At 37.2% G+C, this 12,955-nt stretch overlaps 1 protein-coding gene across 2 annotated transcripts; it reads right to left on the reverse strand.

Moving 5' to 3' along the window:
* Positions 1 to 1,831: 1,831 nt before the first annotated feature.
* Positions 1,832 to 7,403, reverse strand: LOC117924391 (PAP-specific phosphatase HAL2-like). 2 transcript variants are annotated; one of them, XR_004652771.1, is made up of 4 exons: positions 6,787 to 7,401; positions 3,172 to 3,859; positions 2,520 to 2,875; positions 1,832 to 2,206 (listed from the first exon to the last, which is right to left on the reverse strand). XR_004652771.1 is itself a non-coding variant. In XM_034843018.1 (4 exons), the coding sequence occupies exons 1-3, from the start codon at positions 7,163 to 7,165 to the stop codon at positions 2,572 to 2,574; spliced, it is 1,371 nt and encodes a 456-aa protein (XP_034698909.1). In that variant the 5' UTR covers positions 7,166 to 7,403; the 3' UTR covers positions 1,832 to 2,206; position 2,571. The 2 variants fall into 2 exon arrangements, 1 of the variants encoding a protein (XP_034698909.1); XM_034843018.1 differs by having other exon boundaries at positions 2,571 to 2,875; positions 6,787 to 7,403.
* Between the last annotated feature and the right edge of the window lie 5,552 nt (positions 7,404 to 12,955).

Genomic DNA, 12,955 nt, shown 5'->3' on the forward strand with positions numbered 1-12,955 from the left:
TTTTTTTTTCATAGTCAATAAAAGTTATTTTCGAAAAGATAAAAAATTCATATCATTTTTTTTTTAATTTTCATACTTTCTTTGAGTCTTGGGTTTAAATAGTAAATTAATATGGACCAAAGTTTAATTTTTGGACCTAATCGATCCAAAAAGCAATTGTTTCCATTTTATTTATAAAATTCTAAATAATGAAATATCTCTAGAAAAAAAAGTGTGTAAAAATGGATTATAACAATGTTACTATAACCTTTTAAATCATATGAATATTATACGTTTTGAATCCAAGCATTCTCATGATTTTAAACACGAACCGTCTATAAGTTCATCTTTCTCGATTTTAGATTTTGAAAAAAATAATATGAGTAATGCTTTGTAATGTACTGTTCCAAATTATATAGATATTACTTGTTTTTGGTTCAAGAAATTCTCACAATTTTAATGATTACATGTTTGTAATGATTTATTTTATGTTATATGGATATTATATATAAAACGCGTCTACGTGATTGACGGTATTCACATGTATGTGAGATGAGGAACTTTTTCTCCTATGTGATCATCACAGACAATGTTTGGTATTTTCCACACTAATAACATATGATTGGACACGAGAGTGAATGACTTAAATCTGTGGATCAATTAAGTCATGGATGCGACCTTGTTCATGATGCATTCAAACACTAAACCCTCCACGCAGGGTCCACCTGTTCTAAGGTACATGTGATTCCACCAAACGCCCAAAAAGCCTTTATTCGTTCTGTCTCTTGCCGATTGCCATAGGCTTTGGGGGAGAGCTCCGCTGCAAGTCATTCAAATTACTCAGATTGGTGGGTCGGATCATTTCAAATCTTGCCCACATTTAAGCTTCTTGTTGGGATTGGGTCGAGAAAGCAACCGGATTGAGGCCGGCCGGCCAACTCACACCCACCAAACCCACCCATCACTTTCATTTATCATAGTTGGTCCGACACCCACAACTTTCTTTCTTTTATTACAAGCCCTTCATGGTGGGGATGAAGTTAGGAGCCTTTTTGGGGATCATATATCGGAGAGATTTTTATGAGATGTGCCAATTTTAAGAGGGAGAAGTACCTGACTGAATTAGTAGTGAGAGTTGGATCCAACTACCACTGCCATATGCTGTTATAGTAATGAGCTGTGCCTAAATTCTTGTTAATACGTGTTTTCAAAGAAATGAATTCATTGGTTCCATTTGTACATGCATCATCACCCTCTTACAATTACATGCTCTCCATGACGCTCAAACTGGGTTTGTGTTCGACTCCTGAGATGTTAGAGAAGCTGATCAGACCTAATCTCTAAGGTTTCCATCAAACCTAAGCTCATTTAGAGATGATGTAAATTCTGGTATGGATAGCTTGCCATTAGGACAAGGTACCATGGACAGCTACTTCAGAATTAGTTGTGATCTCATTTCTCTATAAATTCCTCTGTAAACAACCTGTATCAAATTCTTTGCACTCTCTGTTTTTGCATACGAGATGACAAGATTCAGGAGATTATTCATGAGGATGAATGGCAGTGGCTAATGGGTTTTGGTACCACCATCGGCAGAGTTTGATGCCACCCTTCAACTACTTAGAATTATATGGGGAGAGGGGGTTCCACCATCTCAATGTGAATATAAATTCAACAGCAGCATTCTACATTATTTAAGGGCCAACTCAATAATGTTCAAGCCATTCAAGATTAGAAAGTTCTTTTGCCTAACCTACAATGGAACTATGTGATTCAACAATATTTCAGGGAAGGTAAGACTGATGCTGATTGGCTTTCAAAGATTAGGCTTGCACTTAAATTGTACGGATGGTTTCACCTCAAACTTCACACTAATTCTTCCATGCATTAATCAGAGATGTAAATACATATGAGTAGGTGACCCTGATCCTCGTAAATATTAACTATATTGCAAAAGATACATGCCATTGATGAAAAATCAAGCATCTGTGACTTCCGTACACTCAAGCTATGAAAGGAATCCCAAGTGAAGGATCATTTGCAAGATGAAACAGACCATGGCGATATTTCTACAATCACCAGACTAGTAAGCCATCCACACCTGATATTCACAGTCAAAGATTCTCTAACACTGCTAGATTTACCAGTTGCTTTTCTTCAGCAACTCCTTTGAAGCAATTTGTGTTCCCTGCAATCCAGTTTGCCATTCCAGAAACGGGAGATCAAGCTGAAAATATTATGGCAGTTCAGGGTTAACAGTTGTGTAATTCAATGAAAGTGAATCGCTCCAGTGAACATTTGAAAAGTAATTGTTCAAATTTGCTTTTACTAAAAAAAAAGTTGTTGCAAAATAAAACAGAACTAATTCTCAATGGCATGCAAATCAAAATAGAAAGACCTCATTTCTTTATGGTCATCAAAAACCAGTTATCACTGAAGCTCACTGATTTTTATTTTTTTTTTTAATTCTTTTTTTTTTTTTTTAATTTTTTATGGCCTTCAAATGCAGAATGAGAAATGAACAAGAAAAGTTTCCTTACTTTGCCTAAATTTGAGTATCTTATGCTCTTATTGGTGATGTACAGCAATACCTCATAGACTAGAGGAGTTCCAGCTAGCATCAACAGCCATAATAATCTTGTCATGTAATTTGGCTCCAGAACAAGCAATTATTCCCCGATCAAGACCTTCTAAGTATATTCCCTTTGAGAAGTCCAATGGACGCCCTCCGGCATCAGTTACCATGCCACCAGCCTCTTGTATGATAGCAACCCCAGCTGCATGATCCCATATCTTTTCCTTGTAGCCAGCTCTTGCAAACTTCATAAAAATCTCTGCATCACCACGGGCTATGGCTGCATACTTCACCATGCTGTATACACGTAACGGTTGCTTCCTGCAGTTGAAACGGAAAAGAAACTACTCAATGAACACGTGTTTCTGTTTTCCATTTCTTCTTTTAATTATCTTCTATCTGCCATTTTCATTATCATTGGTTGTCATTCAAGTATTTGCACTGTTCCAACAGGAATCCATAGATCAGAATTGAATAATTTGTAACAAGACTGGAAGAAAAATGTAGGCAAATCTAAATTTGATCCTGGTTACCAATTTGTCTGGGAGCCTGAATGAAATGTATATGAAAGAGTAGAAACCCTGAAAAAAAAATAGTGGAATGGAAGAAATACAGACCTAAGCCCTACGCTGTGAGCCAGTCCTGTTGTGAAGGAATGGCTTGAATTTGCCTTCTCAACTGGCTCACAGAAGGTTGCCAATGCTGGATTATCAATGGAGGACACTTGAACTGGCCTAGCAGAGTTTGGCCATTCAAGCTTCTTATTTCCATTGAGTAATGGCTGCATCCAAGCCTTGCCACTGCCTCTCCTAGCATAAATTACACAACCTTTATCCCAAGAATCAGATGTCGGTGGAGTCAACTTGGATATAATCCTATAGTAGCGGTGATGGTAGCTCAACCATTCCTTCTTCATTGGGTAATTAGGACACCCAAGAACTCCAAGCACCACTTCTCCATCCTCTATCAATGCCAAGGCAATGGCATATTGATCCCCACGTACAAAGCCTAATGTGCCATCAACAGGGTCAAGCACCCAAAATCTTCCAGTATGGCCCCCTTCTGAGTTGCATCGACTGATGGCCTCAAGAACCTCTTTTGTCCCAAGGACCATTTCTGGACCTATTAATCCAAATCGAGGTGCATCAGCTAGACATTCATTCACAGTTTTCACCACAGCTTCTAGGAGTCCTGCTGTACCTGCCTTGGAGATATTTTGAACATCTTCTTCAGCCATTATGGATACATTTCTACTCCCAAAACACTTGGAGAGTAGCCAGCTGACAGTTGCTTGGACACTCCAATCTGTTTACATGATGGCATCAAGAGAATAAGCCAATCCAGAATGGAACGAAATAATGCTATTGTCATATTCCAATGAGAAAAACTAAATTAAACTCTACTTATCAAAAACTATGAATTGGAAAATAACATTGAGATTAAAAAATCATCAGGAAATATCAGAAAGATAACATATTGCCCCAAAAACAATCTAGTCATTTGATCAAGGCTATACCTAATTATGTGCAAGTAAACATGTTTATGCTTTAAATTGAAGTGTTAACCAAAGCAAAGTAAGAATAAAACAAAATGGTGCATCCATTTCAACTCCACTTTTACTTATTTATTTCAACATGTGAAACAGGACACATGAGTAGGCAAAAATAGAGCACGTATGCTTAAAAATGAATTAAATGACTTAAGAACAGAACCAATTCTGAACATGCAATATTGTCAAGCTCTGCACAAACGACTGGGGAAAGAAGATTCTATGAACCGTTGAGGGCATTTTCTAGAGCTTGCTAGAGAATGCCAGAGTTCTGTGGGCCATTCTAGAATTGGGTACAAGATTGTGGAATAGAGTGGAAAGCTCTGGAATAGTGTAGAATTGTGTAGAATATTCTAGAATAATATAAGAACCAGAGTATCTAAGTACTCCAAAAAAAAAATTTAGATGTTTTATATAGTGTAGACATTGCAAGAAGGGTGCTTTTAAAAGGGAAGACCTTCCTTCGGGACAAAAAGATTTGTAACCATTCAATCCTTGTAAAGTTCATTAATGCAATACATTTGCATTCTTTTAAGCTTCCAAGGGTATTCTCATCCTTCCCTAGAGCTTTCCTATTGTCTAGCATAGGTTGAAAAAGTGACTAGCAAGTAGGCTTTAATTATCTTAGAGCTGTATCGATATATTTGCATTCTTTTAAGCTTCCAAAGTATTTCAGCTTTCTCATCGTCTAAATATTGTCTAGCACAGGTTGAAAAGTGATTAGCAAGTAGGCTCAAGTTATGTAAGTGCAGCATGGGTGCCTAGAGATTAAATCTCAGACAATATGGCCACAAAAACTAAGACCTCGCTTCAAGTTGGGTATGAGAGTCTATCTTGATCAATTTTAGGCACTTGTGTCATTACTATCTTGTCATGGATTTCACTTTCAAACTGGAAATGATACACAAGATACTCTTTGTGATAATAGTTCACTTCAAATTTTAACTATTTTACATCACCACATAGTATTATCTAGAATCTATTGTGTTTTTGCTAATTCTAGCTTTTTATATATCAGAATATGCAAAATGTTTGACAGGAAAGCAGTCATGATGGCAAGAACATTTAAATCATTAGAGTGAAGAAAAGAAATTGAGCTATTAATTACATACTAGAAATTGGCATGTGCATATATGCTTCTTTAGCCACTGCTTTGTAAATTTGCCCTTTTTGCTCTCACAACAGGATGAGCAAAGTGTTACATTTTAAGTAATTAGATTCTTTATAAGCCTTAAAAGGCATCAAGACCCTTTTCGCCTGTGGTAACCGCAGAGTAAAGTATTCAATTCTTTGCAAAACCCCAAACTATGTGCTTCCCAATATCACCAGCAAAAGTCTTACCCTTGCACCTCAAAATATGAAATTCTTTTCACTATCAAATGAGCATAAGTATAGTTCTATGCTGAAAGAACCCTTTTAACAATTGTCCTATCTGGTCTTTGACATGTATTTCATTTCATAATTTATGAAGCTCAAAGGTAGAAATGTTCGCAATGTCTAACCTAGGATGTTAAGAGGAAGGTGGTAAACTGGTAATAATAAAAACAGTCAAGTGACATCAGAAAACTCCATTCTGCAAAAGATGCAATCCCCAAACACTCATATAGGACCTAAGTTAATTTCTTTTAGATCATCTGGTCAAGAATAATGAAAATTTTTAGTGATGTTGTTTCAGGAAAAAAGAAAAAAAAAGAAAACATGATCTACAAAGAAAAGAAAAAGTCGAATTCAGGTTCGAATTCCTCCACAACACCAAGAGCAGTCAACCGAAACAAGAGAAAATTTAAACCCAAGGTCAACATGTTTCATAAAATAAATAACCATTCTATTATAAACTATTTGGGTGCTGGTATAATTGGGAAATTTTTGCAAAACCCCAAACTATTTGGGTGCTTCTCTGTGGATAGATCATAGGCACCCAGGACAGAACTCTATGTGTGGAGAATCTCAATACAGAGAAAATCCCCAAGTATCCAGAGAGGGAAAAACACTAGAGAAAAGTTGTTTCAACATTGGTTGAAACTTTTGCCATTGCACCTTCCAATTATATTGTGCTACGTGCTACCATCTTGTGAGGACTGGGGAACTAGTAGTCAGCATCATATCTAATCCGAAGATACATGGGTGGCTAAGGATTCCTATACTTGTAACTCTCTTCTTACATTACTTTCATTCAAAAATGATCCTCATCAACTCAATCACAATCCTCAAGAAGTGAATGTTTGCTTTGCTCCCTATCTTTATTTGCCATAATTAAATTTCTAGTCCAAATTTATATCTTACATTGTGCCTGGGACCAAGAAATACTGAGTAACAGAGGAAAATAAAGATAAATTTCAAGTTGTCTTTGATATCAAACTCCTATGAGGACAATTAATTGTTCTAATTTCACTTTCTTCTCTCCTCCACCAGTTTCTCAGCAACTAAAGGGGTTACAAAGGAAGTTAACAAAATATGTACTATCCCAGAGCAACAATGTCAAAGACCCATCCAGGAAATGATGGTAAAGCTAGTGAGTCTAATGGTGTCAATCGATAGAGCCAGCTCTACGAACCACCCCACATGAAACAACAAACATTTTGAGGAATTTAAACATAACCAGCAAAGATAAATCAAAATTGGCACAATTAACAAGAACCCAATTCGAGAAAACGAAGAAACAGTAAAACAGTAAGAGAATTACCTGCAATAGTGACCGGAGAATTGTCATCCTTGGATTGAATCTGACCATTGGTCTTAGAAATCAAACTTTCCTGCACTCTCTGACAGAGAGAACATGCCATCTGAATAGCTCTGACAGCAACATCCAATTCTTTGCGATACTTGTCTGCTTCTGGGCATGCAACCGTCGTCTGGTACTGGCCCTCCATTGTCAAACAAGAGTGGGTGTGATTAGAGACAGAAGCAATGTTTTGGGAAGGGATATTGCGGCTTCTATTGTGGAGATTGAAGAACAGGAAGAAACCTCCTACATGGGTGGGGGTGAAGCTGCTGTTATTCCCTTTTCTCTCACCGAAGACATGTGGGACTTTAGCAGCAAAGCTTGCACAAGATATAGGCATTCTCAATGGACTCTCCTTCCCTCTCCCTCTGACTTGCTTCTGATTTGGATTATGCGCCTCTGGGTGACGTGGGAAAAAGACAAATATGTGAGAATGATTAGGCCCCTCAAACCTCTAACTCCAGTGTGCCTATGTATCTGTGAACGTTCATTAGAAGGAGCAACTGCCCTAGGAATAAACAGAGAGCTCTGTAATCAATGACGAATTGAAGTTGGGCTCCCATGGATTAATTTTTATAGGCCTCCTGCCACTTGGGTTGTCCATTCCTTTTGAACCTTACTGCCATTTTTGAGTAAATTACAGATATTATTGAAAACAAGTCATTATTAGGTCATTACTACAATTGTATATGAGATTTGTGGCTTTCATAAGCCAGGGACAGGGTTCACACTCATGTCATTCATATTTCACATTGGCCCAGTATTGTTCAGATTGTAGAATTCATGTGTGATATTTTGACGTAATGATTATCTCATGAGGACGTATAGGTATCAAATTCATGATCATAATTCATCTTCGATCTATCCCTACATGTTCCTATGGACCAGGGAGATAAATCAAGATGATAATGATCAAAATCATAATGATTAAATTTTATGATATTATTTGTAATGCAACAGATAAACACTAATCTGATAGCACAGCCCACTTGGAAAATTTGGCCCTCGACTACTTTCAATGAAAGCAAATAGAGAGCATTAGATACCGGAACCTGCAACAGGCTGATGGTGAAATTCTATTAGGACAAGAGAATAAAGTGCTGGGTGACTGGGCCTTTTTCTGTGTTTGGGTCTACCCTCATAAAAAAGAGTTTTAGATCTTATCTGCAAGAAGGCTCTGGGATGCTATCAATCCTCTTCACTTGAGGGAAACTCTGGGCACATGCTGATAGGTTTTGGTAAGAAATTGGGGTGACAAAGAAGGCAGGCCGCCCTTTTTGAAACTCTGGATACTGGAAGACAAGGAAACCTAGGTGAAAAAAGCTCAAATTCTACATCAAGCAAAGAAGTCCTCCATTGTAGAAAACCATATTTATTGACCTCCAACTCCTTACTTTACCCCAAAAAATACACTGATACATAACAGTCCACTTCCATTTGTGTAATAAGACATGACATTGGGCCTATGGTAAGAACTCGACATTGTCGCAACCTTGGTAACACGAGCTTCATGTTAAACAATCCAGGTGCCTTTCTGGGTCCCATAGCAGGGCCTGGAATTCAACCAGCGTGCTATTCCTCACAAAGAAAGCACTCAAAAAATGAATTCCTAGGTGATGAATCATAAATGCACTAGTGAAATGAATCGTATCAGTAGGTGGAATAACGGCTTGAAGCAAAATGTAAGCGGCAGCTATCCAATCTTTTCCTTCCTTATGGTTCACAATTTCTGTCGCCATCTTGATGAAATTATTGAATCTTAATCCACAGGTTAGGCTAGAGTCAGCATGAGATAAGCAAGCTGTCATCTAGCTCCACAATCAGTAACGGGTCCTTACCAAATCATATAGATACTCCCCGACACTTCCGCAAAATATCTATGTACTGTTAAAAAAAAAGAAAGAAAAAGAGGACAATATTTGGGATTTCAAAGTTTGAAGGGAGATGAAAGTCTGAATTTATTAAAATTTTCACTACTTTTTTCTATGCTTTTGTGCCAAATATTTGGATTACTATGGATGCGTGCAAGTTTTGCAATTGGTGGATGCTGCAATCTTTGGCTTTCACATGCTGGAATATGGATTCTTCTCCCAATCAGAGAACCAAAACTTCTGCTGAGTACTTGAATTTGGGATTTAAAAGAAAATTTCAAATTCATACTCAAGATTCTCTGAAAGTGGAGAAGGGGAAATGATTGAAGATTTGAAAATGAGTGGCTTCGAACCCATGAACTATATATAACTTTATATCAATAGTTGTCATCACAAGTGAAATGCAGTCTCTTCACTGAGAGAAAGAAAAGGGTCTTGGTTCAGTTCCTTCTGTTTATTTACAACAACAAAATATTGATGAAATTTTTTTAAAAAAAGTCGAAGAGCCAAATAAATCGTTATTATTTCTATTTTGGAAAATCAAACACAATCTGAAACTACACAATTTCTATTTTTGAATGATGAATACAAATCGAAACTTGGGAAGTTTTCTTAATCAAGTTGATCATCTTTTTGACATAAGTTGTCCATGGAATTTAATGATAAAGTTTACAAGATGGTAAAGATCAAAGAACAATGATAAGCACTCCTATGTCAAACCATCATCCATGCTACCAAGAAAGAAGATGGCGAGACCCATCTCTCTTGATCCTTTTGCCTATGAAAATACTTGATTGATTGTATTATATTTAGGAAGAAGTATGGGTTTTAGGATTGCAAATTGGTCTGAAGTCCATGACATACATATGGATAAAATTATGTTATGAGTACAATTCTCCCATTGTTCGAGACATGGGGCTATGAGACTGACTATAACGAGAAATTAGTTATATTTGGTGACATTGGAGTCGTACTTGAATTTTAGTGGAATCAAAATCACATCCTGGTCCTGAGGCCAAAGCCATTCTATGTAGCTTGGGTTGGATGTTGCTACAAGCAGTTCTACAAATTTGCTAAATTATTTTGAATGCAAACAAAGGAGAATGAAGAATGAGAATCCGAATTTCATCCACTCTTTCTACTGTTGTTAACTTTGATTTCCAACATGTGGTTAAATGTTGTGCCTATCAATTCTAACGCACTATCAGTAGGAAAAAGAAAAGAGGATAAAATATTAAAATCTAGATATTAATGGTAATAGTGGGATCTGAGGTCAAATTTGTAATGAAAACCATTTAATCAATTGATGAAGCAAAAATACTAGGAATCTCATTCAAGTGTAAAATACAGTCACTCAAATTGCAAAAATTAGTGTTTTGAAAAAACAGGTGACACTTGAGGGGTGGGCAAGTGTGCTCGAGCGCTTGCCTCGAACATGCTAGAACATGATAGATTACTTTTAAAAAATTCACGAGTTTTCTTTTTGAAAAAATCTAAATACCAATCTCCTAGAGTTTATAGGCCTATATTAATAATCTAGTTTAGAGTGGAGCACTCGTAAAGAGGTTTAGTCTAATTTGTCTTACTATTTTTAATCTTTTAAGAAATATTCAAAGCTTGAATTTTAGATTGTTAAAAGACCTGCAATCTTTTAGTGAGGTCAAAGAGAATTCATTAGAACAATTGGTGATTGTTGCGTTGCACACATGGATAAAATTATAGGTTTTAGAGAGAAAGTCTTAAGGGTAAGTTGTTAGGTAATTCGATATAATCTAATATCAAATAACGGATTTAGATTAGAGGTCTTATACCCTATGGTTTTTTACCTCTTTACCTCCACAATTGGCATGAATGTTTTCCATGTAAAAATCCTTATGTCATTCACTTATTTGTTTGATATTTGATTGATTTGATTATCCCTATTATCTCATAGGTTTATTTTCGGTAAATTTATTCAATCCTTATATTATAATTATTGAAATACACCGATTCACCCCCATCCCATATGGGTGATTTCCCACGGGACTTTATTTTTGTTATTTTATTTAATACATTTTGTGGAATATTGTCCTTAAAATTAAGGAGTTCAACAATAATTTCGTGTGACCCATAATGCATAAACATATAACCTCCAAATTGATGTACAAGATCTCTATAAGATTCATAATTTTGATTGTGAAATATGATCTCGACAATTATTTGGGACATTTTCTTACCAATATTTACCATATTTGCATGATCTTGAGAACAATTATATTAAAGTTTTGTCCTCATCATTATTTTTCTAAAATTTACGGACTTAAATGTTGACTATTATTAATTAAATTATGTTTTTTGTCAATTGATATTTAATTTCTGATTTTTTAATAATGAGGTAATAACATTTGTTCTTATTAAAATTGAAATAAAAAGCAATAAATCTAACATATTCCTCCTTTAATAATTTCTATATATATATAAGAAAAATAATTTTAAATACCATAAACCTTGTTTCTTCTGTCTTATTTTCTTTGGGCCATCCCATTCAAGAATATGTTTGGGCCGTCAATTGAGTCAGAAAAAAAGGCCTCTAACCAACCGAAGAGGCATAACATAATCTTTGCTATGGGCCCAGATTAAACTGGGCCCAGATTAAACTAAGTGGCCTAGAGAAGTCATTAATAAAATTTGGAAGGCGAAATAGCATAAAAAAAGTGGTTCTTCAACCCTCATTCACCAAGCTTTGGAGGCCGTTATGTATGTATTTTGGATGTATGGGACAGGGAGAGATCATGTGAAAGTACAGTTTGTCATCTTTTTGTTGGTTGTTTGGGTTATTTTTGAACAATTTTAACGATAAAAATGGTTTTTCTAACGTTATCTGTCTGCAATAACATGTGCTGTTCCAGACCAAAATGTAGAGATCGCGTGCATCAAGGTAATGCTGGGCTGGAGCTGAGTCCGTGACAAGTTCCTGGAGCCCTTGTCGGCTGGGTTTGAGGTTAAGTTTTCTGAAACTACGTATGTCTGGAGATTTAGTTCATTGGGAGGGAAGAAGGAGATATTAATGATCAGATGCTAGCTGTTGAGGCAGCTGGGCCGATCGTGTACTGCCATCTGGGAAACGGACGAGGATAATGCCATCTAATACAAACAAAATCACAACATGATTCATCAGCAACATGTCACGTGCAGTTATATATGGATTCCATGTTCATCTTCACTTTCACGTACGTTCCCCACCCCCACCTCCACCCTTATCGTCTTTATTCCAGAAGGCTTGGAAAAGATTACTGGGTGGACGGTCCATTATTAATGCCCAATTGAAAATTGAAACGGCACCAAAACACATGGGTCAAAGGTAATGGGTCTCAGGAGTGATGATCCCATTTCTTTCCTGAGTAGATATTGGAATCACTTCATGCATTACGTGGATTCCCAATACCCTCCATGACCTCAAGATGACACCTCATTTTTTGATCCCAAAAGCTAAATGTACATAGTGATATGCACCATTGCCCCACTGGAGCCTGGGGCCTGGGGCCCATAGAAGGAATTCAAATTTTGACTCCTCAGAATTCGACCTTTTTCGAAGTAGGTCCAGTGCCTAAACTTTGAATGGACTGCTGGCACCGTTCATAGTGATATGCATCATTGCCCCATTGGAGCTGAAAATTTTCTCCTCTTAAGTTCCACTTCCGCCAAGGGTCTGTGACTGAACTGGTTCTGAACTAATTTATTTATTAAAAAGGGGACACAGGACGCATTACTATGATTCAAAAGAGTCTCCTCTCAAGTATTGAAAGGGCAGCCGATGCCAAATCAAGAAAGTGCCATTTCTCAATTGGTCCATTTTAGGGCAGGGTCATCAGCTAGTGGCCCCAGGAGCATGTGCTAGTGCCTCAACTAGTTATCCTTGAAACGAAGGCATTTCAGCCACACCCCTCCCAAGTCCCACCAACATAAAGAGGCAAGTTGGCTCAGTGGCACATCACCCAACGTCAACTCCACTCCCCAGCTATGTACACTCGAAAGAAAGTTTCGGGTGTAAACACAGCAAAAGAAGAGGTGACAAATGCGAGAAAAGGTATAGGGAATGGTGGAAGGTTTTCCAAAAGGCATTCCGGGCGTCCGTTGCCCAAGAGGGGCCAGGTGAAAGTGGGGATTGTGGTGGGGATTGCCCACTCTTTCGCCTCCATCTTCTCTCCTAGAAGTTGGCGTTCCAGATCAGGCCGCCGGACCCAACTTGAAGGCTGAGACTTGAGACTTGGAGTGGGCTC

This window comes from Vitis riparia, chromosome 10, assembly GCF_004353265.1.
Source record: "Vitis riparia cultivar Riparia Gloire de Montpellier isolate 1030 chromosome 10, EGFV_Vit.rip_1.0, whole genome shotgun sequence".
NCBI lineage: Eukaryota > Viridiplantae > Streptophyta > Magnoliopsida > Vitales > Vitaceae > Vitis > Vitis riparia.